The following is a 24684-nucleotide window of genomic DNA, read 5'->3' on the forward strand; positions in this document are numbered from 1 at the left end:
CCTAACTCTTAGCTACGCACCCAGGACACAGAACGGAGTAGGCGAAAAATATTTAGGCATGCTTAAAGGTTTACAGAGTCTTTTGCAATGCCTTAGGTGAGTTGAACGTAGGCTAGTGTATCTTATTTTAATCATGTTGCAGGTAAAAAATAATAGAACAGTATCAGGAATATGCAAAGCATGCACACAAAGAAATATAAGTTTCTAACACAAAATCTGACTAACAAACTGTTCCCTATGCTGAATCCCCTTTTCCTTGAAAACTCACTCAACACCTGATAAGAATCAAGCTTCCTGCAATCCTGTCTCTCAAGGATCTGCAGTTATTCCATAAGTGAAATCTCTATGCTGGCTTTGACCATGAAGGAGCAAAAACTCCATGCCCCTCACTAAGGCTTTCCGCGCGCACTTCTCCAGCGCAGACCACCCTTCTTGTTCCCATAATTCCCAGAAACCACTCCCTTGGTCCTACCCACCTGGTGTACTGATTGGCTGCCCTGGAGTTCACCAGCCTGTCAGTCAAGACAAGGGTTCACTTCCTGTTAACTCTTTAGAGGGAGGGGAGGCTGATCACTACAAATATGTTATCATTTTGTGACTGTTGTGACTTGATTTCACTGTATCTATTCAGTCAGTAAGGTTGTTCACATGACTACATCTGCTGGAGCTGGGGAAGGCAGGAACCTACCTGTCTTCTCCCAGATTATCCCTAACCCGACCAGGGCTCCGCTGCCTGCCTGAGTGGTGGGGCAGCATGTGGGATGTCAACCGGGAGCTGGGGGTAAGAGAACTGGGCCTCCTGGAATCCCACAATGCATTGCACAAGAAGTGCAGTGAATTGGGAGATTTCCCACTGCTGGGCTGCTCCTTCCCCTTGACTCTATGGAAACTATGGCTGCCGGCAGCCCAGAAGGAGCTGCCCGCAGCCCAAGCTTCCACATGACCCGGGCATGAGGTAGGAGGTGTGTGTGTGTGTGTGTGTGTGTGTGTGTGTGTGTGCCCGCCTACCTCACTTTTAGCTCATGTTTCAAACCCAGGGGAGGAGCACCAGGTTCGGGAGTGATCCCATCGCTTCTCACAAACAACCCTACCTGGGCTACAGCTCTCTGGGTGGGGCTGGTTGTGAGAATGACCTCGTTATCTCCTTACATTGATTGAACAGGAAGAGATGAGGAGTGGGAGTGCACCAGCTAGCCACACGGGGCCCCACACCAACAGGCTTTTTGACCATACCCTGTCCTCAGACCCCTGCGAATTCAGAGCTTGTCTGCAGAGGTCAGTGCCGAATGTATGCAGCGTTCCTCTGTGCATATCAGGTGGAAGATTCACAGTCAGCACAGCCTTCTGCATACATGCAAAGGTCTTGGTGCGGGACAGGCAGAGCATAGTCAGCAAACTGCTGTCAGTGAGCGGGGAATGGCTAGCTGCCACACTCATGCTCCCCCTCTCTCCATGCTGAGGAGGGTTTTAAAATACAGCAAATGGGGACAAGCATAAGCTGTCGGGGAGAACCCCAGTGGTTTCTCAAGTTCTGGATTCCTATTCAGCCTACTGATACCAGAAAGAGTAAGTAAAGTATCTTTTGGGTTTTTTAAACTAAATGCAGAACAAGGATATGTGTGGGGTGAGCTTTTGGTTGCACTCTCGGAACACTGTTTTTCAGAGTATTTTAAAGATGTTTCTGCATTCAGTTCTAACAGCGGTCATCATCTGACATCAAAATAATTTGGCTGTGGGAGAGATTGCAACTGGACTATGAAGTCCTCTGATGAGAAATTTCGGGCTTGCCCACTCAGCCCTGATATCAGCAGTGTTCGATGCCAAGAAAGAGACAACTTTGTTGGTGCTGACAAAGGCAGCTTTGTGGAATGTTGAGCCTTGAGGAAAGCAGCTTGGGGTTTCTCTTCTCTCTCTGCATCATCCTTCTCTGCCCTCTGCTATTCTTCTTTATCCACCACCACCCTCTAGTTTTCCTTCATGACTCCAGTGTCTGTTCCCTTCCCTGTTTGTGTCAAACCAGCCACCCACTCCAGGCTCTCTCTACATATGCCTTCCCTTCTATTTACAACTAGGTCTTCTCCAGTCCTCCTTTTCATTTGTCCCCCACCCACTCAAACACACTCTTTGCTGCACTGTGAATCAGCATCTCTCTGCCAGGGTCACAGTGCTTCCTTCTCCAACTTTTTAAGGTAACTTCAGTCCCTGCAATCCTTCAGTGCATGAGCACTATGGCATCAGGTCAAGAAAAGTCACTTTCCAGGTGAGGGGAACCTCCCCTCCCTCCCTCCCTCCCAAACTGCCCATGCAGTTACACACAGTTCCACTCTTCAAAGGGGCATTTTCTTGGGCATTTGTTTTCTGTGGCACATCGTTATTTTATAGTAAGCCATTCTACACTTTGCCCACATAAACTGGTGCCGCAGTATTGGGCAATTTGTCTAGCGTCTCCTTGTTCCCCAGCAACCTTCAGGTGTGGGGTTGGATGGGCTCTTGATAGGAGTGGGATAGACAATTACAGATTGTGAATTCCCATGCTGCAGGTGGGAAGGGCAGGGTTGTTATTGAAACTGCTCCAAGTGATTGGCGAACACCACAAAAAGCTACCTTTGGGCTTGCGTGGGGCAAAGAACAGCTTCACGCAAGTTTTAATTTGCGCAGTGTGGACTCAGGAAATGACTGGACTGAGACAAGATTTAAGCTTCAAAATAAAAAGAGGATATTTATTGTAGGGGGGGTACAGAGAAGAGAAACATGTGGTTAAAGCAATATTTCTATCAGAAACACATTTAACTGCACTGAAGCATTTTAGCTTAGAGTCCTAATTATGTAAGTTACCAAGAGAAAGAGGCTTTTAGAGAAGGAGGGGGTTGTATCTAAGAGAGTGGGGTAGAGATAGAATTTAGACCCAAGGAGAGGCAAAGGCTCATATCACTTGGTCTGGATGAAGGGCTCTGGGGGCCACTGATAAGCTTCATTCCTCAGGAACGGGTCGGGCCAAGACGGGTGCAGGAAGGTTGGAGAGGCTAGTCGGTAGATGTGATTCCAGGAGGGTGCTTCCTCTGTGGACCCAGCATCTGTGTTAGCAAGGAAGACTGGGCAGATCAGGCTGGGCAAGAAAGCCAATCTGGCGGGTGGCACAAAATACTGAACACTGCCTTGTGTAGTGACTGGTGGACAGTAAATCTCCCAAGAAGCTGTTGGTAATTCCAAGGTAGCTGGTGCGTAGAGAGCACAAGGAGCACCTGATGGAGTCCCAAGTGAAGCGCACAAGGGAGCACACTGGATCATGTAATTGGGGGTTCTTGTACCCAAATACATATCTTGGGGGCAAATTCCAATTGTTGCTGTCTGACAGGTGTGTTGGGAGGGACTAACAAGGATCCCATGGTTGCTGATTTTTCTTCCTGAGTGCGCGGAAGTTACTTCCGCTTTTCGCAGGCAACAAGGGGGCAGGGGCGGCAGGGAGGAATGCTGCTGCCCTGAAAATTTCACTTAAAAATGGAGTGCCGGAGGGGGGAAAGTGGTGGGAGGGGTAAATACACCCCCCTGCCCTTAAAGCGACACCCCCCCCGCGTCAGACCGCCGGACTGGGCCACTTGCGAACTGGTTCTCAGGCCTCTAACATGGCCTGCGGACCGGTTCGTGCACATCCCTACTGTTATCCTTTTTGCAAAAGGAGGGGAAGACAAGGCAGTTCACTCTGAGGGTAAAGCGGCCTTGGCAGAGAGCTGACCTTCTTTTAGTTTACTTCTGGGGTCTGCTCAGGATTAGGGAGGGAATGCATCTGCTCCCCTTTACAATTTGATGGGAGTCAAATCTAGGGGCGACTGGCCCACTGTCACTAAATGGCCTGTCCCCATGTGTATAGACAGAGAGCTCACGATGCTGTGAGGCTCCTGAGCATATACAGGAGCCTTGGGATTGTTTTAATGAAAAGCGGTATATAAATTTAACAATAAATAAACAATAAAAAATACAGAGTAAGATATCCAAGTCTGGACACAAATGAGGGGGCTCGTGGGAGCCAAAAGAACAGTGTTGCTGGCAACAGGATCTCCAATGATAAGAGGGAACTATGTTTTGGGGACCATCTTGTGGCACGCCTTTGTTCCTTTGCTAGCTCTGGAGTGCAATAATGGCATTTGGAAAAATGGGCTAAGCTCAGCGAAACCTTCCAGGCAGTTGCCTAACCTTGTCAGTTGCTAACACCTGCCCCATCTGTGCTACTGGGTGCCATTAAAAGTGACGTTTGCAGTTGGTCAGTTTGTATTACTTTGAAAAGGAATAGGGGGAAATTGTGACAATCATCCAAATTAGCTACCCACTCAGACATCCTGGCTGTAATGTGAGGGCCCCATGTTCGTGCAAGCACTTTTTGCCACTGCTGCAGAACTAATAAAGGGAGAAACTGCAATTCCTGAATTCTTCCATATGCAAAACTGCTGTCTTATGGCTATACCGTAACAATCTAGACCGAGAGTGAAATGAAATTGATCCTTTTCAACACTGAAGTTGCTCTACCACTACAGTGCACTTGGCAAGTTTACTTTTTGAGTCCTTTCGAGTGTGGGAGGCCAGCGGGAAAGAAGTGAATGCACCTTCTTCTAACACACTCATGCATACACACATGAATGAGAATCCTATAGAGTATGGACTCACCAGATACCTATTCTTTGCATCTGATGATGGTCCAGAGTAAATGTAACCACAGGGCAAATCACACTTTCCCTCCTCTGTAAAGTGTGCAGCTCTTTGTTCCTTTATGTAAGTGTTCCAGCTACAGAAGATCATATATTCCAGTAGACAGAATACTGGTGTCCTAAAGTCAATGTGGGGCGGGGGGCGGGGGTTTGCTCAGTGGGCCCACCTCTTATGCACTGCCATTGTTTCTGACTTCTGATGCTCTTCCTCCTCGCCATGTCTACCGTCCACTCACTCACCAAACAGAGCTGCTGAACAAACTGGCGGCAGTAGCTGCTGCAGCTACTGCTGCTCCTTCTCCTCATTGCCCTTGTTTGTTTGCTCGTCCCCTTTGGGCCAGAGGAAGAGAGTGAGTAGCAATGATGAGGTCCATGGGACTCTTCATGGTGGCTTTCTGCTGGGTCGTGGGCCTCAACAAGTGTTGGACAATTCCACTTTCTGCTGCCAGCCCTTCCATAGATCCTTAAACTTTGTGGGCAGCTTCCAGACTAAGTCCTGACTAAGCCCCATTGAAATAAATGAGACTTAAGTTAATGGTGACTAACTTGTTTCATTGATTTCAATTGTGCATAGTCATGATTAACTAGCCTGGATGCTGCCCAGTATGTTTGACTGCAAGGCCTAAACACTTTTTGCATTTCCAGGAATCCAATGCACATACACACACACTCTCTATGTATATGTATACATGCACACACACTGCTAGATGCCAACATCCGTAATTCAGGGCCGTGCATAAAATTACTGTCCCTGATAAAGGATAGTTTTTGTGGTGGAAAACGTTCTGGCACAGAAAGAATCAACAGCTGCAGTTTCTACCTGCTTTGGTTGTAGTGCATGGGCAAGAGCCCACTTGAAGCTTTCATTTTCCATGTACAGCTTGATTTAGAGATGCAATTAAGTATAAGCATTGAAGAAGTAGGCAAAAAAGCAGAGCAGTAAGAAAGGGGAAAGAGCACAATCCATGCAAGCAGCCAATTATGCACTCTAATAATTCAGTGGGTTTTGCACTAATTGGCTGGAAAGTAAATACTATTTGCATAAATGTAATCTGCCATTATTTATCCTCTGCTGAAATTGAGGTTTAATTAAGACAAAAACCTACGGACGTTTGAACAATTAATGAAATATATTGCACTGTTCTGCCAGTCAGGTACGAAAGGCTGGTATCCCTTAAGGCACAAGTAGATTTATGTTGCAATATAGAGCAGTAGCTATTACAACCCTTATTTTAGTTTCTAGAGAGGGGGGGAAATACTCGCTTCTTTATGGATGAAGTTTCTCAGTCCCAGGACTGCTTGTATTTTCTAACAAGTAAACAGTAATTCTGTACTGAGAAAGAATTCTGCTAACTAATGAAAAGCTTGCAAATTATTTTGCACATGCATTTGCTACATGGATACCTAAGCTGCAGTTCTGCAGAATTTTGAACCCATTGGCCATAGATTGTATGGGGGCAGGAGGAGAAATATTGGCAAGCAGTAGATAATATGTAGGAAGGAAAGGATAATTAGAAACTATGAAATTTGGAGCAATGCTGGCTATAAAACCTCTGCTGCCTGGGGCCTTTTACATTCAGTGGCTGATAGCCAGAACTAAATTACTCATAAGTAGTCTGCTTGCAACTAAAGGGACAAGTTAGTCATGTCTAACTTGTCCCATTAATTTCAGTGAGCCTACTTATGAGTAATTTAGTGTAGATATCATCCACTGCCTACAGATTTGCATAGATACTTCCACAATCAGGAAAGCTGCTAATGAGATATGAGAGTAATTTGCAGGTATCTGATACCTGTAAACACATTTCTGAATCTTGTACCCTCATTGCCATTTGAAAATGAAGCAAAAACTAACCTATTTGTAAGCCACTGCTATTGTTCATGAAATGAATCAATTGTGTTAATACTGTAGAAAATAATTGAGGAAGACGTTCATGCCTTGTACTTGAAGTAAAGATAAAGTGTGCCGTCGAGTCAGTGTCAACTCCTGGCGATCACAGAGCCCTGTGGTTGTCTTTGGTAGAATACAGCCTGCTTTACCATTGCCATCTCCTGTGCAGTGTGAGATGATGCCTTTCAGCATCTTCCTATATCGCTGCTGCCCAGTATAGGTGTTTCCCATAGTCTGGGAAACATACCCATGGGGATTCGAACCGGCAACCTCTGCCTTGCTATTCAAGTCATGTCCCCGCTGCGCCATTAGGTGGCTGGATCTGAAGTAACTAACATTTAATAAACTCTCCTTACCCAGTCCAAAAAGACAACCCCGCTTTTCTCTTCCTTTTAAAAAATGTTGTGTACTTAGTTGAATATCAAGGTTTCAAAATGTTAAGCCTCACACCCAAATGCATTAAAAAAAATTTTTTTTTTCTTTAGGAGGCCAACGGACCAGAAACATTTTATAGCTCAGCGGTCCTCTCCACAGTGGATGCATCTGGCGGTTGTAGCATGTGGCGACCGGCTGGAAGAAACACTCATCATGCTGAAATCAGCAATTCTCTTTAGCAACAGGAAGCTCAAGTTTCACATCTTTGCTGAGGATTCCCTAAAGCCTGAATTTGAGAGGAAAGTGAGTCCCTTTCAGTCATTCTTCAAAAAGCACAAAACAACTCAGATCTCTGATTATAAGCCTGCAGATTCAATTAGAAATGCTCTGACAGCCACAACTTAATGAGTGGATAAACTCTTGTCTAGTAGTAAGTCCTTGATCAAGCTCAGCCTGAGTAGGGGCTTTCTTTTAATTTGTTTGGCTTTGCAGCAATAAAATTTCTACAGACTGCCTCTCACAGATTCTAATGCCTTTCCTCCTTGTGTTTTTCAGTTGCTGGAATGGCCTCCCTCTTACACAAAGAAGTTTGAATATAATGTCTACCCCATCACCTTTTCAGTTGGAAATGCTCAGGAATGGAAAAAGTTATTCAAGCCATGCGCTGCTCAGCGTCTCTTTCTTCCGGTAAGACATCTGGCAGTAATGGCGTATGTGTGTGAGATACACAAGCCACAGCTGTGGCTTGTTCCCACTCTCCTTTCCTTGCCCTGGCCACGCTGCCTTTTCATGCCTGCCACATTATTAACCCCAGCCACACGAGCTTGGGGGATTTGTTTGGTTGGAGAGCTGGGTGAATAACCAACTCATGCACCAACCCGCAGTAGGCGAGACAAGGCAGAGTATGGCACCTGAGGCAGGGGGAAGAGAGTGGGAATGAGCCACACCTGCTGCTCATTTACCCCTCTCGGCCCTGCCTGTATTGGCTGCTACTGGCACCTGGACTTCCATAATTGAGGCCTAAGAAATGAGAACACGAGAGTGGTGACTCTGTGTGAGACAGAAGCTTCAATTTATGTTAAATAAATATGTTAAATAATAAACCCGCCATTTGAAACAGAAAGCTTGGAGAGACTGTGTTACCCATTTGTTGCTCAGATGTTGTGGGGAACATAATTTATTCTTTAATGTGATACTGACAACCTCACTACAAACACCTGGAAGTAGAGCCTGTATCAAAAATACAGGCTTCCAGGATATGCGATGGACTACTCTGCTTGTTCCCAGGATATATCAAGAAAACGAGCAGAGCACGCACATCTTAAGAGTGAAAAGGTGGTAACCAGTGTTCTCTCTAGCTTTTCTCATCTGTGTGCAGAATAAATTTTGTTCTGGGCAGCAGTATCAAGGCACTGTGTACGCACGTGCATCCTGAGTGGGGCCTTCCTGATTCAAGCTGAGCGGGATCTAAATTTATCTGAGTGGACATCAAAAACTGTGTGACCACAAGCACATGTGCACGCCTTAGTGGGAACACTGGTGGTAACTGAAAAGTCTTGGCATGTTGCACCCTTCTTCATGAACTGTACCATCAAGCTGCAGTTTCAGTCCATGTCCTTACACAGAGCTGGAGTATGTCATGCTAGGAATGAATTTGTGCTCAGGTCTGTTTTTTACTTGACAAGCAGCTTTTTGACACCAGTGCTTGCAACTGAAGGGTGTTCTTGTCACTTAAAGAGCACCACTATGGGGAAAATGTGCCTGTCTCCCTGCAATAAAAAAGGAGGCTGTAAAAGGGGAGGTTGCACCTACAAATTATTTATCTTCATTCACCTATGAAAGGCATTGCTCCTTAGGAGCTGAGAACCCTCAACTCAGCATTATGCCTGTTAGTAGAATACCAGGATCTCAGAGCTTTTTAGCTCGGACTTCTCATCTTGGACAAATTGCATCTAATTTGTTTGGCCTAATAAATCCATATTGAAATGTCTCTCCCTAAATGCCTAGCATGAAAGGGAAGTGTTCATCCAGGATTTTTCAGCTGCCCTGAGAGCTTGGTGCATTGTAGATGGTGGGTAGGGGAAGGTGGTGTTAAAGGGGTTGGGATAAATGACATACATCACTTTCCCAGTAGCCTTTCACTGAAATGATACATGTGAATTTGAGAGGATGGGGATTGGTCAAGGGTGGCAGTGCGGGGGACCTGTGAAGAAGTGCAGTGCAAATTCATAAATATGAGGTAAAAGTGCCATTCTTCTTGCAAGGGAAATAAAGTGCATTGTCTTTAGTGGAGCTTCCCCTGCCCCAGAGGGTATCTATGGTGTGTAATGCTAGCTTATACTACCAAAGTTACAGCACAGCTAGTTTAAAGTGCTCGAAGTGAAAAATGAAAATGCCAGTCCACCTCCATTGAATGGGCTCTCTTAGAGTATTTTAAACATTTTCTTTGGAACATTTTGAATAAATATGCAAGCCAGTCCACCTTCAGATAAAAAGATATGAATTCTGTTTAAGAGGAATGAATCAATTGCTTACTTCCATTTTCTCTAACTTTTTTGCTTGTCAGCATGGACGATAAAATTATGAGTGCCTAATTGTCCAAGCAGGAAAATGTTCTATTAAATTTGAGATTCAAATATTGAAGCCTCAAGACTAGTTAAGTGACAGTTCAGATTTGACATTGAAGATTTTCCTCTGCTGAATACATCCCATGAGGTGTTTTTTTTAACATGGTGAACGTGGCAATACACTTAAGCACATGCTATTTTTGTGGCCAGCTAAAAAGTGCACATGGTTTTGTTACATTTGTATCCTGCTGTTTTTTCAAAGAGATCATTTAACTGCTTAAAAAGGTTATGTAACTTTTTCCTCCCAGTGAAGTGAAGGAAGACTTGCACAAAACCATCCAGTGAATTTTATATCAAAGTGGGGATTTCTGTGTGAGTTTCTCTTGCCCAAACACACAGATCTATACCATGCTGTCTCCCTAATAAGAAATAATCTGGAGACTAAAGTGAATAAAAAGAATGTTTTCCTGATGATTTCAAAGAAAGTTGTAAAATATGAAAGGTAGAATTTAGCTAACTTTGAATTAAAGAAACCATACTTGTGGACTTGAGGAAATTACTGAAATTATGAATGAAGAGAACGAGATGTCCACAAGAGGGCACACTGTGATCAGGAATTGACAGGCTGATTATTGTTCTGCTTCCTTTTGACTAAATTTACTGCCAAAGTTTGCAAGGCTCAGGCCTATAAATAAGTTTAGGGGGGCTGGTAATGTTTGCCTCAAAGGAAAGGTGAACATGGTAACTGCCATAATTCTGCAACTCACATTAAAACCCAATCAAAAGAAGACGTACCTGCTGCTCTGATGGAAAATGACCACCACAATAACTGAAAGTGGGACAAAAACTCACTTCCACAGATGACGCTTGGGGAAAGAGGGTCCCCCATGAAGGGCTCCCCCCACCATTTTCCCAGCAGTAAATCTAAAAGCAGCCCTTTGGTAAAGCAATGAAGCTCTTTCTCTGTTGCTTTGCTAGGGGGGTGCGTTAAAGAGAGGAGGATGCTTTGGAGGTGGGATAATGGACATTTTCTAAGCCCTGGATTAACTTGGAAAATGAACCAAGTAATTATATCCAAGTTCATTTCCAACTCTGTCCTAGGCAAGCGAGAGCAAGCTGACCCCGAGGTATCCACTAAATCATGAATAGTGATTCATCCAACACCATAATTTTGTCCACTACTATAAAAGTGACCAGACTTGGCTGTTACCTGGTCATGCAAGCTGGCCTTATCTTCCATTGGTATGTTGTACCTGCCAGCCCTGCCCTTCAGCAATTTCCAAAGAAGTTGTTTTTATTGTTTGTAGTGCTTTGGATTTGGTTTATTGTTAGCTGCTCTAGGCTATGTACTATATATAGGGTACACATATTTTAAATAAATACATTACCCTAAACAAATATTTCCCTTGACAAAACCAGAGTTCCTTTCCCTTCTGCTCCATCTTTCCCTTGGGTGCCAGAACATGGTGATCGCTTCAACTGGCCCCGTCCCTTGCCCCTTGCATGTATATATAATATAAAGAAGTAAGTGGCCTATAATCGGTCTCCTTTGGTCTTCCTGTCTATATTGTTTCCACCCACACACACACTTCCTGCTACAACTCTTGGCCATCCATAAAGATGATTTTGAAAGACGTGGACTCCCTTCTATATGTGGACACGGATGTCCTATTCTTGCGACCCATTGATGACATCTGGAGCTTTCTGAGAGTGTTCAATTCTACACAACTGGCTGCAATGGCACCTGAACATGAGATACCAAAGATTGGCTGGTACAGTCGGTTTGCTCGACATCCATATTATGGAACAGCGGGAGTCAATTCTGGTGTCATGCTGATGAATTTAACCCGGATAAGAAATACTCTGTTCAAGGTAATTTTTGTTTTCTTATCCCATCAGATAGGAATTGATTTTTGCTTCTTCCATTTCTGGTTGACATTGCAAAGGTTCCTGAATAGAAACATTTGCCTCTGCTATTTGTAAACCCATCCTGAGCAATTGCTGCCCTGAGAAATGTGGATCAAACACCCAAGAGCAATCAAATAGCTTCTCAAATTGGCCCCAAGTAGCATGGCCAGGGAGCTCATTGTGTGTAGTTCAAAAGGATCATTATTGTAGGTTTTCAGTTGGTGCCACAATGGGGATATAATCAAGGCAGCCTTTGTCAAGGCAGCATACTGATGATGATCTTTCTTGCATCTTTCTGCACAATTGGGTGGGTGGGGGGGAATGAACCATAAATATTCTTCAGAGAGTGTTCCTGCCATACGAACAGGAATCCAGACATGAAGTTACATAAGAATCTCTGGGTCTTATGCTCAGATGCTTTTAAAAAATGCTAAAAGCTTCATGGCATAACAGAACAAGCTATAAGGCTTTCTGTGGGGAAGAAGAGCCAGGCGCTGGACCACACAGTGGGACTCCCTTTCTGGGATGTGACATCACAACTGGTAGGGAAGGAGAAAATGAGTTGGGGTTGATAGCATTAAAATAAGTAAGAGGACTAAGCAGGCATATTAAGTGCAAGCCATAATATAATAGTTATATAAATATGGATACTGCATAGAAGCCTAGTAAGAGACTGAAGTAAACTGTGCTGTTAAGCATATTTGGATTCAACAATTCTGTGCAGTCTGCCACACTTGTGCATTTGGCTGATGGCACAAAATCATCCTCTGCAAAGAAAGGCCTTGCAAACAAGCAGCCCACACAGCTTTCCTTTGAAGATTCCCCCTTTGGGTGGGTTTATCTGGAGCCACTAGTTGAGTGTGGAGGCGACTACAGGATCATCTCTTTCTTTCTGTGCCGTTTGGTTCCAGACACCCAGCAAGGCAGCAGATTCATTGCTATCCTCCTCCTGCTGTGATTTTTGCTGGTACTACTTTTGTATTGCATATATAGAGAGACATATATACCTGTCTTTCAGAACAGCATGATACCAACAGGCTTGACATGGGAGGAGATGTTGTACCCTTTATATCAGAAGTACAAAAACTACATTACATGGGGAGACCAGGACTTGCTCAATATTATTTTTTACTTTAATCCAGGTATGTGATTGATAAACTCTGTGTGTATAGCATATTTTGTTCTTATCTTCAGATGTGATAAAGAGAGAATGATAAGCAAACTCTCTGCTCCTCTACCTATACAAAGGATGAAAACAGATAACCACTTACTTCACCTTAAAGCCATTTTGCGCCATGGCTGTAATCAGATGGGGATCCATTTGTAAGTAGGTTTTAGCCATTCCAGAGTCAAGGATTATCATGTAAATGCAGAGAAGCAGAGTGCACTGTAATACTCCTCTCATCTTTATGGCTTGGGACCCGGATGTCTCAGGGACTGCCTGTTCCCATGTGAAGCAGCCTGTGCTTTCAGATACGTGGGGACAACCCTGTTACAGCTGTCCCCACTTACTGAATTTAGATGGCTGACCAGAAATTGGGCCTTCTCAGTAGTGGCCCCCTGCCTTTGGAATGCTCCCCTTATGTCTGTTATGCCACCACTTTCTGAGTTTTAGGCACCTATTCTATTATCTACAGCTGCTGGAGTTTTTTGAAATTTATTGCCAGACTGTTCTTATTTGCTGTTGCCTTTAGTGGTTTTGTTTTTAGATTTTAGTTTTAATGTTGGGTTAATGCTTTTATTGATTTTAATGGTTTTATTTTTTTTAATGGTTAGTTCTTTTGTCCTTTGATTGTAAGCTCCCTTGAAAATGCATTGAGGTTGAATATAAATATATAAAATAAATGCATCTCATTGTGCAGCTGGGGCCCAGAACTGTCTGACTCTCCACCATAGTTAGTCAACAGAGGAAATGTTTTCAAGGAGCAGAAGGTGGTTGTCTCTTTTCATCTTAAGGTGTCTGAGAAGAAAATCTAGAAATACACATGATTATGACAGAGTTTTGGGGGGAAGTGTCCAGCCTTCAGGAGCAGAATATATTTACTTGGTGGACCTCCTTGATTCATTGGATCTTCCTCATGCAGAGTATTTGTTCCCATAAGTCTCTTCTTCTTGCCTATTATCCCAGTTAACAGAAAATTTCCAAGTTGCATCAATCCCACCCTCCTACCTCCCCGACCTTAACTCAAAATTATGTAACCAAAATGAAACACTGCAATTAAATATATACATATCTGGCTCTCTAAGTTGTATAGTTGTATAGAATGTATATTTTTTTTGAATTTCTGTTCTAAATGTTATGTATTCAGTACATATTTTACTTGTTGTCTTCCTGTTATCCTTGGAAGTTAAAAACTGGTTAGTATTTTCTGTGTGTGATTATTCCCCACCTCCACCACTATCTTTTTCTCAATTTGGGTTTGTAGAATGTCTCTACCTGTTTCCTTGTCAATGGAACTATCGGCCAGATCACTGCATGTATGGAAGTAACTGTAAAGGAGCAGAAGAAGAAGGCATTTCCATTCTCCATGGGAACAGGGGCGTCTACCATGATGACAAACAACCTACTTTCAAAGCCCTCTATGAAGTAATACGTGATGTACGTGTTTTTCTGCCACAGTGCACAGTTTTGTAACAAGTTACAGTGAGTCTCATTGGAAAGGTTCTAGCCCCAGTATAGTCTAGCAGCCCAACAAGCCTCAACTTGCTGTCTGAGGTTCAGCACAGCCCAAACCCTGTTTAGGATCTTCAATAGTACTTTGTCTGAGTTGGTGTCGCACAAACTAAGTTAGTGTCATAGTAAAGGGGGAGGAGGAATGACACTCAGAGGCATGAGGTATAGATAGCCTATTTATTTATTTCTCTACTTATATAATTGTATATGTATTTCACTTTTCATCCAAGATTGGCTTCCAAAGAGGCTTCCAATAAAAATGCAAAGGTACAATTACAAAAGGGTTACATGGGGGTAAGAAGGCAGAGTCTTCTGACTCCTGGCATAATATTATCTAGGCTCAAGGCTTTTCCCTCCTGAGGGAGGGGGCAGGAGTCACTGCAGGTGGATGTAGGAGCTGGCTGGCGATCAACATGCCAGCCAGCCCACAGAAGGAACTCCCCCATTGAATGGCAGTCTTCTGGTCCTTGGCAGCTAGTGTGTTAGGGCTGAGCTGTAGCCAGCAGCTGCTAGGTGGTATGAGACTAGAAGCCAGGACCAGGAGAACCAGGCAGCCAGTCAGGGCTTAGGGATCAAAACTGGTAGCCGAAGGACAGGGATGTATCAGAGGTCAGTCTGAGCAGATAGGAGGAGTTGGAGGACAAACTGGAGGTCAGGGATGTGCTAGAGGTAACACTTAGAGGTAAGATTGGCTGAGGATAAAGACAGCAACACTAGAGAAGAAGCTCTTCTGTTTATCTGTTAATATATTGGTTGGGTTGGAGGAATTTGAACTAAGATCCACAAAAAGGAAGAGGCCATAGTTCAGTGGTAATGTGCATGTTCTGTGTGTATAAGGACTCCTCTCAGTTTCTCTAGTAGACTTGGAAGTCAGGAAAGGCCAAGATCCAGGAGAGCTGCTCTCAACTGTGAAGACTTCACTAGGCAGAGTTAATCATATACTTATGCCTATTGGACTTAGGAGCAACTAATTGCATAGGGGCTACATTTATTATTTCTCTGTGTAAACTGCCCTGAGCTGTTTTTGGAAGGGCAGTATAGAAATCTAATAAATAATAAATAAATAAATGAGAGGCAGCCACATCCGTAATATAAAATGGTGTTGCTCCACCACTGTAAAGGACAAATGTGATTGTGTCAAATGTGAAAACTGCTGTATCTGTGTTGAACATAACATGTGAATAGTCGTACCTGTGTACAGATCTGTACTTGTGTGCACAGAAGCTCTGTTAAGACATTATGTTGAACATCCACATGAGTGTACAGTGTACATAGGTTCTGGTATTCTCACGTTACGTTGAACACAGGTACAGCTGTATACTTCCTATCTGTACTATGTAGTTGAGTGGCCTGTACACAAAAACATGTATGAGTACAGGCATCTGGAACTCATACAACATAATGTGTGATAAAGCTAGATTGCATGAGTGTTTGAACATAATGTGATTAGGGTTAATGTTTCAAGGAGATCAGCTTGCTGGAAACATCTAATTTAAAAGAAAAAAGTGTTGATTTACAGATACCCAGTAATTAGTAATCCATATTTTAAAAATACTTTCTTCTTCTTTAGTTTTCCTTTGAAGACAATCTCTTCCAATCAATGTACTACCCACTCCAGACAAAATTCCTTGATACTGTACACACTTTATGCGGGCGAATTCCACAGGTTTTTCTGAAACGGATTGAGAGGACTATGAAGAAGGCCTATGAAAACCGAGTGATTGTCAATGTTGGGGCCAACTTCAGATTATAATGACAGCAGTATATTTTGATATGGTCTTCACCTTTTTTTTAATCTACTCCTTGAAGTAGATCACTAAAGGGAGAATGGCTGTATTAGAAAGTTGCAGCTTGAGCAAAATGGTCAGGGTTGTTATTAAAAAATGGTGCACATAGTTAATGATCTTGCTGATTATGGATATGAATATGGCTAAAATATTAGAATTTCAATCAAAAGTTGTCAACATTATTTGGAAATTATTGTTCAAGGTAATTTGACATTTATTCTCCTGTTTGATGATGACAAAGTTCTGGGTCTGTTCAACTCCCACTTTCAGTGGGAAGACAGTGAACATGTAGTATGTTGGGTGACACTGAGCACTTCTAAATGTCAATTTGAATCACTTTCAGTGTTTGTTTGAATAGAGGATATTGCTGCCTATATATATGGTGCATGTAGACTTCTGCATATTTCTGCGCCTAAATTGGAGCAAATAACCACCACTTTTTCAGCACATTGAATGCGGGAGGAATGCCGAAGTACTCCACAAAGCTTCCCCTACCTGCCACCACAGCCATCTCAAGCATTTTCTCTCTCTCTCTCTCCAACTGCTGTTGTGGGCGGTGCTCAGGCTCCCCAGTGTTTTCTTTATTTTCCCTTTCCTCCCTGCGCTAGGCTTCCTGTGCTCGCTCTCCTCCCTTCTCCTCCTACCGAAATTGCACTCCCTGGTACCCGCCTGGCGTTGAAGGGGCTAGCGCCAACCCAAACAAGGTGTGTATACAGCCCACACTCGCTCTGGATTAAAGAAAGTGTGGTAACTGACTGATTCTTTCACAGCAAACCCTCTTGTTTAGAAAGGCTCATTTGAAAGCTCACATTGTTACTTTTAGCTTCTCAGAAAGACTAATAGCTTGAAATGGGCAATGGCAGATCATGGATGAACCCTAGATTTCTGTGAGGTCACTATTCCCTTCAGAGTCATTCCTTGTATGAAAGTAATTGTGTTTACTATGCTTACATATAACACTCAAGTTTTACAATGGCAGAAGATGAAGAAGTGTAACTTCTCATTTAATGCACTATTAATTGTTTACTTTAATAGTGCATTATTAAAGTAAATAATGAGCCCCTGGTGGCGCAGTGGTAAAACTGCCGCCCTGTAACCAAAAGGTTACAAGTTTGATCCTGACCAGGGGCTCAAGGTTGACTCAGCCTTCCATCCTTCCGAGGTCGGTAAAATGAGTACCCAGAATGTTGGGGGCAATATGCTAAATCATTGTAAACCGCTTAGAGAGCTTCGGCTATAGAGCGGTATATAAATGTAAGTGCTATTGCTATTGCTATTGCTACTTGCAAGATGCTAGCAACAATTTGGATATGGGTTCTTCCCACACAAGCATCCATCATTCATCGGGTCCACCAAAACAAGCATGGGAAATAGCCATCTGATCTAAACATTCCTAACTTACCAGTCTGGTGTTGCAGTGAGTCAACTACAGGAAACAGCTTTTCAGCAGCCTTCATATCTTCAACTTAGCATTAATTAGATCCACGTGTAGGATACTTGCATAGCAATAAGCTTCAAGAAGAACATAAAAATAGGAGAAATTTGTCATGGCTGTGTTCATGCAAACTTGTCATTATAGAGACAAAGCTACCCTGCAGCGATAGGGATGCAGGTGAAACTGCTGCACATGCATTTGGTAGGCTGCACTTAGTGGACACAATCCACCTAGAACTTCTCTTCTGTAAAGCCCATTGAAGTGAATGGAGGCTGCATAAAAGCATAACAATGCTCTTGCACCACTCTCATGCATTTCAAGTTCAATGTAGCTTTCTGGGGAAAAGTTCATGGTGAACTGAGTCCGGGGGTGGGATTAGGGATGGTGTGGGGAGGAGATAGTCAGTTAGGAAGGAGCTCCTGAAACAGTTTGTTTAAAAGTTTAAACTAAGGTAGATTTCATATTGATAGATTTCCTATTTTATACGATATTTTGTATGGTGATCCAACTCCAGATATGCACTCCACATCAAAAAAGGAAATGTGTGCCCTTTACAGTGAATGTTAATTCCATATTATTACAGTGCACTTCCCAAATTGGCCCATGGATGAATATAAGATGTGATGAATTCTTTGCCATTAAGGGTGAGTGGTTAGCGCTTTCTATTTCTTTTCTAGTGTAACTATGAAATCAGACCATACAGTACAAGTGAAGTGTGCTTTTTAATTGAAAGAAGCCTGAAAACTAGTTGCTCTACATTAGTTTTTCTACTGTAGCAGTAGTCGCTGCTACATGCCTCCAGTTGTCATTTTTTGTCTTTCCAAAACAAACAAATCTCTGCAAGGAGTGGTTGTCCTCAAAAGTGTATTGTGCTTACCACTCTGAGTGTATAGCCTCCCAGTAAATTTGGACTCAGGCACCCTAATCTAGCAGTCCATACACACAGTCTCCTGGTGTTCTGCTACTTAAAACAGTTACTTGTTCTGAGAAATTGAGCAAACCAATCTTCTGGGCCTCAAATATACAGACATTATTGTTTAAAGTATTACCAGTATTGGTAAACTTCGCAGGGTTGTGCTTTATTTTTTTGCATAGTGCAGCCATTGTTACTAGCAGGTGAAAACTTCAGTGGCTCATGGGAGAGCATTTCCATGAGCAAAAGTACTGCCAGTGGTAAGGGACAAACAGTGGTGATATAACGTTGCAGAACAGTGTTAATAAGTACCAGTGTTGTTCACTGAATAGTATCATCTCCAGTAATTTCAAAGTATTTATTATCTCTTCTGGGAGAAAAAAATAATGTTTACATAACCAGTGAGAAGAGAGCCACTGTTGGTGATACTTCCTTACTCTGGGGTGGGTGGCATTGTGCATAAAGGACCAAGCAGACATTTGATTATTATGTCTCATTCTAAAATACATTAGCTAGTTGTTAAAGTGGCATCAGACTCTTTGAGCATAGGACTCTGAGCAGAGAAGTGCCCTTAAGGCTTTTAATTTCAATGGGTGTAAGCCTGCTTACATATGAATTGTGCACTTTGTTATCTGCTGCAACATACTAGTATGACTATAGTTAAAACTTGCCCCAAGTAGTTGTTCAGAATGGAGGTGAGAATTCAGTGCAATAGTCATTTCTGAGTGAAAATACAAAATGCTGTATTTGACAGAAATGTGACCTTGTCATTCTGCTTATGGAATTTGAGGAAGAGAATATTTTCAATACTTTGAGAATATCCTATTATATATTTAGTAAGGAAGAAGCTTCAAGTTTATTTTCTTAAGTAGAAGAAGGGTAAGTATAGACAAATTCATAACAGTAATTTTTTAAAGGTGCATTCATTTTGTGTAGGATGGCAAAATTCTATTCTGGAAGCACTTAGTTGCTATTAATATTTGTGTGGTAGGAAGATCTGAAGCAGGCGTACATATGTCACTACCATACCCTATAATGGGAATTGCTGCATCTTTGGACCGTCTTCCACCTCAGAGCAGTAAAATTCTTTTGGGGAATGTAGTCTGGTAACAGCACTTCCATTATTAGAGAAGAGCAAGGACTTACCTGCTAAAATGTAAATTCAAAGGACCTAACAGATCAAGCAGAAGTTCACCTCAGTTGAGTTGATTTAGTGACATCTTAAAATGGGCAATGACACTTTTTCAGTGGGCAAATATAGGATTACAGAAGTGAGCCTGAAATAGGTATAGGGTGTGTTGGCCATTAAATCTAACAAAGCAATAGTAAATCAGTAAAGTCAGTCTTTTAAGAGCAGTAAACTGTTATAATGGGTTTTTTTAAAAAACCCACACTGGTCGAATTTGTTTGTGCCACAGTGTGTGAATGAGTGTGGCTTGCACAGATGGCACTAAGAAAGCAGTGGTTAAAATCAGGTCAGTGATCCTCAAAGAGTTAAGGGCGAGACAGAAAGGAGTCTCACCTCACCACATCCCTCTTTGTGGTTTGATATGATTTTTTCAGGCCACAAAGCCTAAACTACTTCCCTATTTGCACACGTTTTTGAACTGAAATCTCACATAACCTGTCGACAGAGTTTAAGAGTTCAGATTATTTAGACCAGGGGTTCCCAATAGAGGGTATTTGAAGGGCTCCCAGGGGATACTCTGAGCCCTCCGGCCTCCCCACACTGTCATGTTTAAATTTTGTATGGGCACATGTGCATCTACACCCTAAAACTCTCTATGGGGTACCTGAGCTGAAGGAGTGTGACAGAAGGGGTACACTTGTTTTTAAAAAGGTTGGGAACCCCTGATCTAGACTTAACAGTGGAAAGTTGGTATTGATCCCCAAACTAGTGACTTCTCTCTTTCTTTTTCTTTTCTTTCTTTTTTTTTTTTTTTTTTTTTTTTGAGGCACCAGCAAGTGCAATAAATCTGTGGGAAAGGGAAGTTTAAAAGATTATAAGGTTGGAAGAGACCAAATGTTAATCCAATGCAGTGGCCCCAAAAGCAGGATCACCTAATCTCTGTAATACATTAAAGCATGATCTGTGGATTTCTGAAGAGCCCATTTTCAGATGGAGAAAAAGTAGGCCCAGATTAGCTGCTTGCCCGTTGAATCTGATTCTATGTGCTGGACTCAAGCCATGCCATAAGATGTGCGAAAGTCTTATATAAGGTGTATGAAATGAAATGTCACAAGGTGATTGTGCAGGTCTCTCTGATTTAACTGATATAAAGTGTGGTTCTAGAACAAATTCAGAATCTGTGCATCTTCATTCTGAAGTAGATGTGTCCATTATCCTTTTGATGTTAGGTTTTTAAATGTCTTAAATATTGCTGTATGACACGCCAGAACATATTCATGTCTCAAAAGAAACTCTGAAGTGAGACATGGTGTATTCTCAAAGTTGAAGCTTGCCATGTTCAAGGTGACATGGTTTACTAAGAGAGAACTATAAAACTTGTAACTGTTCCATGCATGGACCCAATACTTAGGCCAGTGCTAACATGATCAACTTAGCTCAGATTCTGGAGATGAGGACTGGTGTGAAAACTAAACATCCCAACCCCCTCCCCCCAGCACTTTGTCTGAAGTTAAGCCATTGATGCAGGCATTTTCCTTTCCCCCCCAGTCAAACCTTTAACCCATTTATTTGTAAGGCTTCATCTTCAGATCTGAGTTCCCGATAAACCATTATGCTGAAGTAGTAAGTGTGGGTTCTTCATAATGAAGGAAGCAAAGGACTGGAGCTTGTAGAATAAAGCATTATATCTCATAGTGCTTGATATGTTTACAGAAGTTGCCATTTTTTATTATGTCTTGATTTTTTTGTTTCGTTTTTACAAGAAATGTACGTTCCAATATCTGTATTTGATATATGAAGGATTTGATTTAACATGGAAATCTGTCTCTGGACAATATTATGCAAGAAAAATATTTTAAAGCTCTTAAGGATTTTAAAGAATTTTCCTTTTTAAAATGCTGTGTTAATGTAGAATAATTTATATTTTACTGCAACTTTCATAATTAGATTACATGTCATTTTTAGCAGCCATTTGTTTTTCAACAAATATTATAAATATATATGTCATACTCATTTTTGATTTCTTTAAACATAGCCATTACTTATCTTAAAATACTGGACATATATTCATCTCTCTATTCTCATGCATATGTAGTGTTCTCATATTCTGAACCAGAATACAGTCACTGGAAGTGTGTTTGCCACCTATTGACCTTGACTGTGATTTTGTTGGAGGAGACACCATCAGAAAAGCTGCCAATAAGTATAAAACAAGATAACAATATTGACACACTTAGGGCCAGTGTATCTCTCTCTCTCTCTCTCTCTCTCTAGTCAAATATTGCAGGGAAACTTCACTTCTAATCTGATAGCTTCACTACCTGCTCAATTAGTGATTTGCAGTGTGATGAACTGACTTCAGTGTGCATTGAATGGCAGTCTGAAAGAGTGAGTGGTGAAGCAGATGCTTGCTTGAGGGACTATAGCTCAATCAGAGCACATACTTCATGTGCAGACGGCCCCAGGATGAATTATTGGCATCTCTGGGTAAAACGTCTTGGGTAGCATGGCTAGGAAGTACCTGCCTGAAACCTTGGAGAGTACTGCCAGGAGTAATAGACTGAAGTTGGCTCTTCGTGGATGTCGGCTTGCCAAGCAATCAGTTTTGTATTTAAAATCCAGCAAGTTCATAAGGATTCTATCTTGATATATTAAAGAAATGTAATCTGAGGGGAAATGTCATCCAAATCAAGGTAGCTATTCACATCTTTAATGATCTGGCTCAGTGGGTCAGCTTTATGTATTCCTAATCGCCACATCTAGCTGCAAAAGGAAGAACTCAGCTTGCATTGCCATGTGGCACAAGTAATTTATAGCCAGACTTTTGAAACCATTAAGGCTTCTAAAGCCCCAACCTTTAACATACTTGCATATGCCAGTTTAATTTAAGTCAGTCGGAGTCTTGTTCTTGTTGCAGCATGATCCAAAACAGAATTAGGAATGCCCAAGTTAATTGATTTCAATTTTAGATGTGTCTAACTGAATAGGTTCACACTGCAAATGTACTTAAGATTTCTGTAGTTCTCTAGCTTTTATTTCAGAAGGTGGGATGATTCAAGTTTTAGAACTCTATTATGAGCAAAGGAAAATTTTAAACATATACTCAGGATTAAGGATGTGAATAGCTACCTTGACAGCTAGAGGGAGACTAGAGGTGTGAGCACTGTAAAATATTCCCCTCAGGGGATGGAGCTGCTCTGGGAAGAGCAGAAGGTTTCAAGTTCCCTCCCTGGCTTCTCCAGGATAGGACTGAGAGAGATTCCTGCCTGCAACCTTGGAGAAGCTGCTGCCAGTCTGTGAAGACAATACTGAGCCAGATAGACCAATGGTCTGACTCAGAATATGGCAGCATCCTATGTTCCTATGATTTGGATAGCCACCCCCCACCCACCCAGTTACATTACTTTAGTATTTCAATCTGGAATCTTTATGACCTTACTGGATTTTAAAATCCCCAAAGGATAGTTTATGCAGGTTTGCCAAGCGAAACACTCATTATCTTCCCATTTTCCTTGGTATATATCACATCTAAAGAATTCTGCTTCATTTCTAGATCCTCAACACTTTCCATAAAAGTAGGTCCGATAGGTCAATATGAACTGTTGAGTTGTGTTAAGAGTATACACTTTAGTTCTTAAAAATACAACCTGGAAGTAAATTCCATAGAAGTCCATTTCCACCAAGATATTGGTTAAGGAGAATTGAGATATTCAAAGCATTGATTATCTTGTTTCCTGCTACATTTAGTCTACTGGATCTGATCCTGTGTAGCTATAAGATTACATGTGGCAAATTGATACAGATTTCTACACAAGTGGAAGATGGAAATGTGCTTGTGTTGGTATGTCTGTTTTTAAAAATTACAATTAGTGTCATGTCACTTAAGTGTCTTGTATATTCTTATTTAACAAGTGCACCAAATGTTTATAGCTCCTAAGGAGATAATCTCAGTGCATTTCAAAGTCATTTACAATTTTAGATTTACTGTGTTAATAAAAGAACTTTGAGCAAACCTTACATTTGAATAGCTTCTCCCTTTTTTAAAATAGAACAAATGAAGAGTGTTTTGATTATTTATGATATGCATGCATGCACACAAATATACATTGGTTTCCACCAGAAACAGGAGCTTGGATCTAAAGGTGTCCTTTCACTAGTAGAAGCTAAGTCTCTATTGCTTACAGGAATGTTTCTATCTTAGCAGAAGCATGTTGCATGAGAAAATACCAAATCCAGAGATGTTCTTCCATTTGTGCAACCCTTTGTGAAAGCAAAATTTTCAATATCTTTTCATCGCCCACTGGTGTGTATATAGTGCAGCCTATGTCTTCCTTATTAATCTTTCTCATATTGTAATTTAGCCCCTAATACATCATGATGCTGCACTATGCGAAGTCTTCTGCTAGCACTTGTGCAAAAGTTCACAGAACAGCACTAATATATTTTCTCCTTCGGTTCATAGTCCCTTGGATCTAATTCAGTAAACTATTAAAGGGTGCCTGCTGATTTTAGTTTGCATTGTCTAAAATCTGAGCCTTGAAAGAGCTAAAATTAGAACTAAGTCTATGTGCTAAGCATGTACTAGATGGGAATCTTACTAGTGTGCTATTAAAGAAAAACAGACAGGAGGTTAACTAAAAAAGACAAAGGCACTGAATGCACAGCAGGATTCATGATGCGATGACTTGTAGTGTTGTGCTCCAGGCCTCCAAGGGCAGTCTGTACATGTTTTGCAGCATGCCCAGCATAAGCATCAGGAGTCTGACAAGATGGGGCTGAGAGATTCCTACCCTCAACCTTGGAGAAGCCTCTGCCAGTCTGTGTAGACAATGCTGAGCTAGATGGACCTCTGGTCTGACTTAGTATACGGCAGATTCCTATGTTCCTATGGGTCCCTTATTTGTTTTGGCTATTGTGGAGAGAAATGCAAGGAACACACACCAAGTTCCTTTAAGCTTTTACATTTAAAAGAAAAAGGGAAAGGCATCCTCTATAATAAAGAGGTTGAGTGTGCGCCCATGTCCCTGCCCGTGTCTTTCTTGGCCGTTCTGGGCATGCACTCTGCGCATGCCCAGAACGTCCAAGAAAGATACGGCCGCAGGGACACGGGCGGCCATGTTGGGACCGCGAGGAGGAGAAGCAGCTGCCACCAACGCCGGGAGGAGAGTGCGGGCGAGGTGGCGGTGGGGCGACTGGCCCCGATGGTGGCGGCAGCTGCAGCAAGGAGACTGGGCCCTCTGGCGGCGGCCGCCACAGCAGGGAGACTGGGCCCGCTGGCGGCGTTGGCCGCGGCGGGAGGACTGGG

At 42.3% G+C, this 24684-nt stretch overlaps 1 protein-coding gene and 1 long non-coding RNA gene across 6 annotated transcripts in view; one reads left to right on the forward strand and one right to left on the reverse strand.

Annotated features, from left to right (window-relative positions):
• Positions 1 to 23396, forward strand: part of GXYLT2 (glucoside xylosyltransferase 2) — a 42850-nt gene extending 19454 nt beyond the window's left edge. The window contains exons 2-8 of one of the 4 annotated variants that reach the window (XR_008315878.1): positions 7077 to 7269; positions 7522 to 7653; positions 11154 to 11405; positions 12460 to 12583; positions 13868 to 14028; positions 15686 to 16606; positions 17921 to 17944. Coding sequence is in view for 2 of the 4 variants with exons in the window: in XM_053294671.1 (XP_053150646.1) it covers positions 7077 to 7269; positions 7522 to 7653; positions 11154 to 11405; positions 12460 to 12583; positions 13868 to 14040; positions 16511 to 16606; positions 17921 to 18019 (1069 nt within the window). In the remaining 2 variants the exon portion in view is untranslated. Of the gene's footprint in view, positions 1 to 7076; positions 7270 to 7521; positions 7654 to 11153; positions 11406 to 12459; positions 12584 to 13867; positions 14041 to 15685; positions 16628 to 17920 lie in introns of those variants that run through there. The other 3 variants (XR_008315877.1, XM_053294671.1, XM_053294672.1) reach the window with 3 other exon arrangements.
• LOC128344486 (uncharacterized) overlaps positions 6972 to 24684 on the reverse strand; it is a 34016-nt gene continuing 16303 nt past the window's right edge. Inside the window, exons 2-3 of one of the 2 annotated variants that reach the window (XR_008315880.1) lie at positions 17305 to 17414; positions 6972 to 7252 (exon numbers count right to left, since the gene is read on the reverse strand). This is a non-coding gene — a long non-coding RNA (uncharacterized LOC128344486). Of the gene's footprint in view, positions 7253 to 14329; positions 15788 to 17304; positions 17415 to 24684 lie in introns of those variants that run through there. The other variant, XR_008315879.1, reaches the window with a different exon arrangement.

The sequence above is a fragment of the Hemicordylus capensis genome, chromosome 2 (assembly GCF_027244095.1).
Source record: "Hemicordylus capensis ecotype Gifberg chromosome 2, rHemCap1.1.pri, whole genome shotgun sequence".
Taxonomy (NCBI): Eukaryota; Metazoa; Chordata; class Lepidosauria; order Squamata; family Cordylidae; genus Hemicordylus; species Hemicordylus capensis.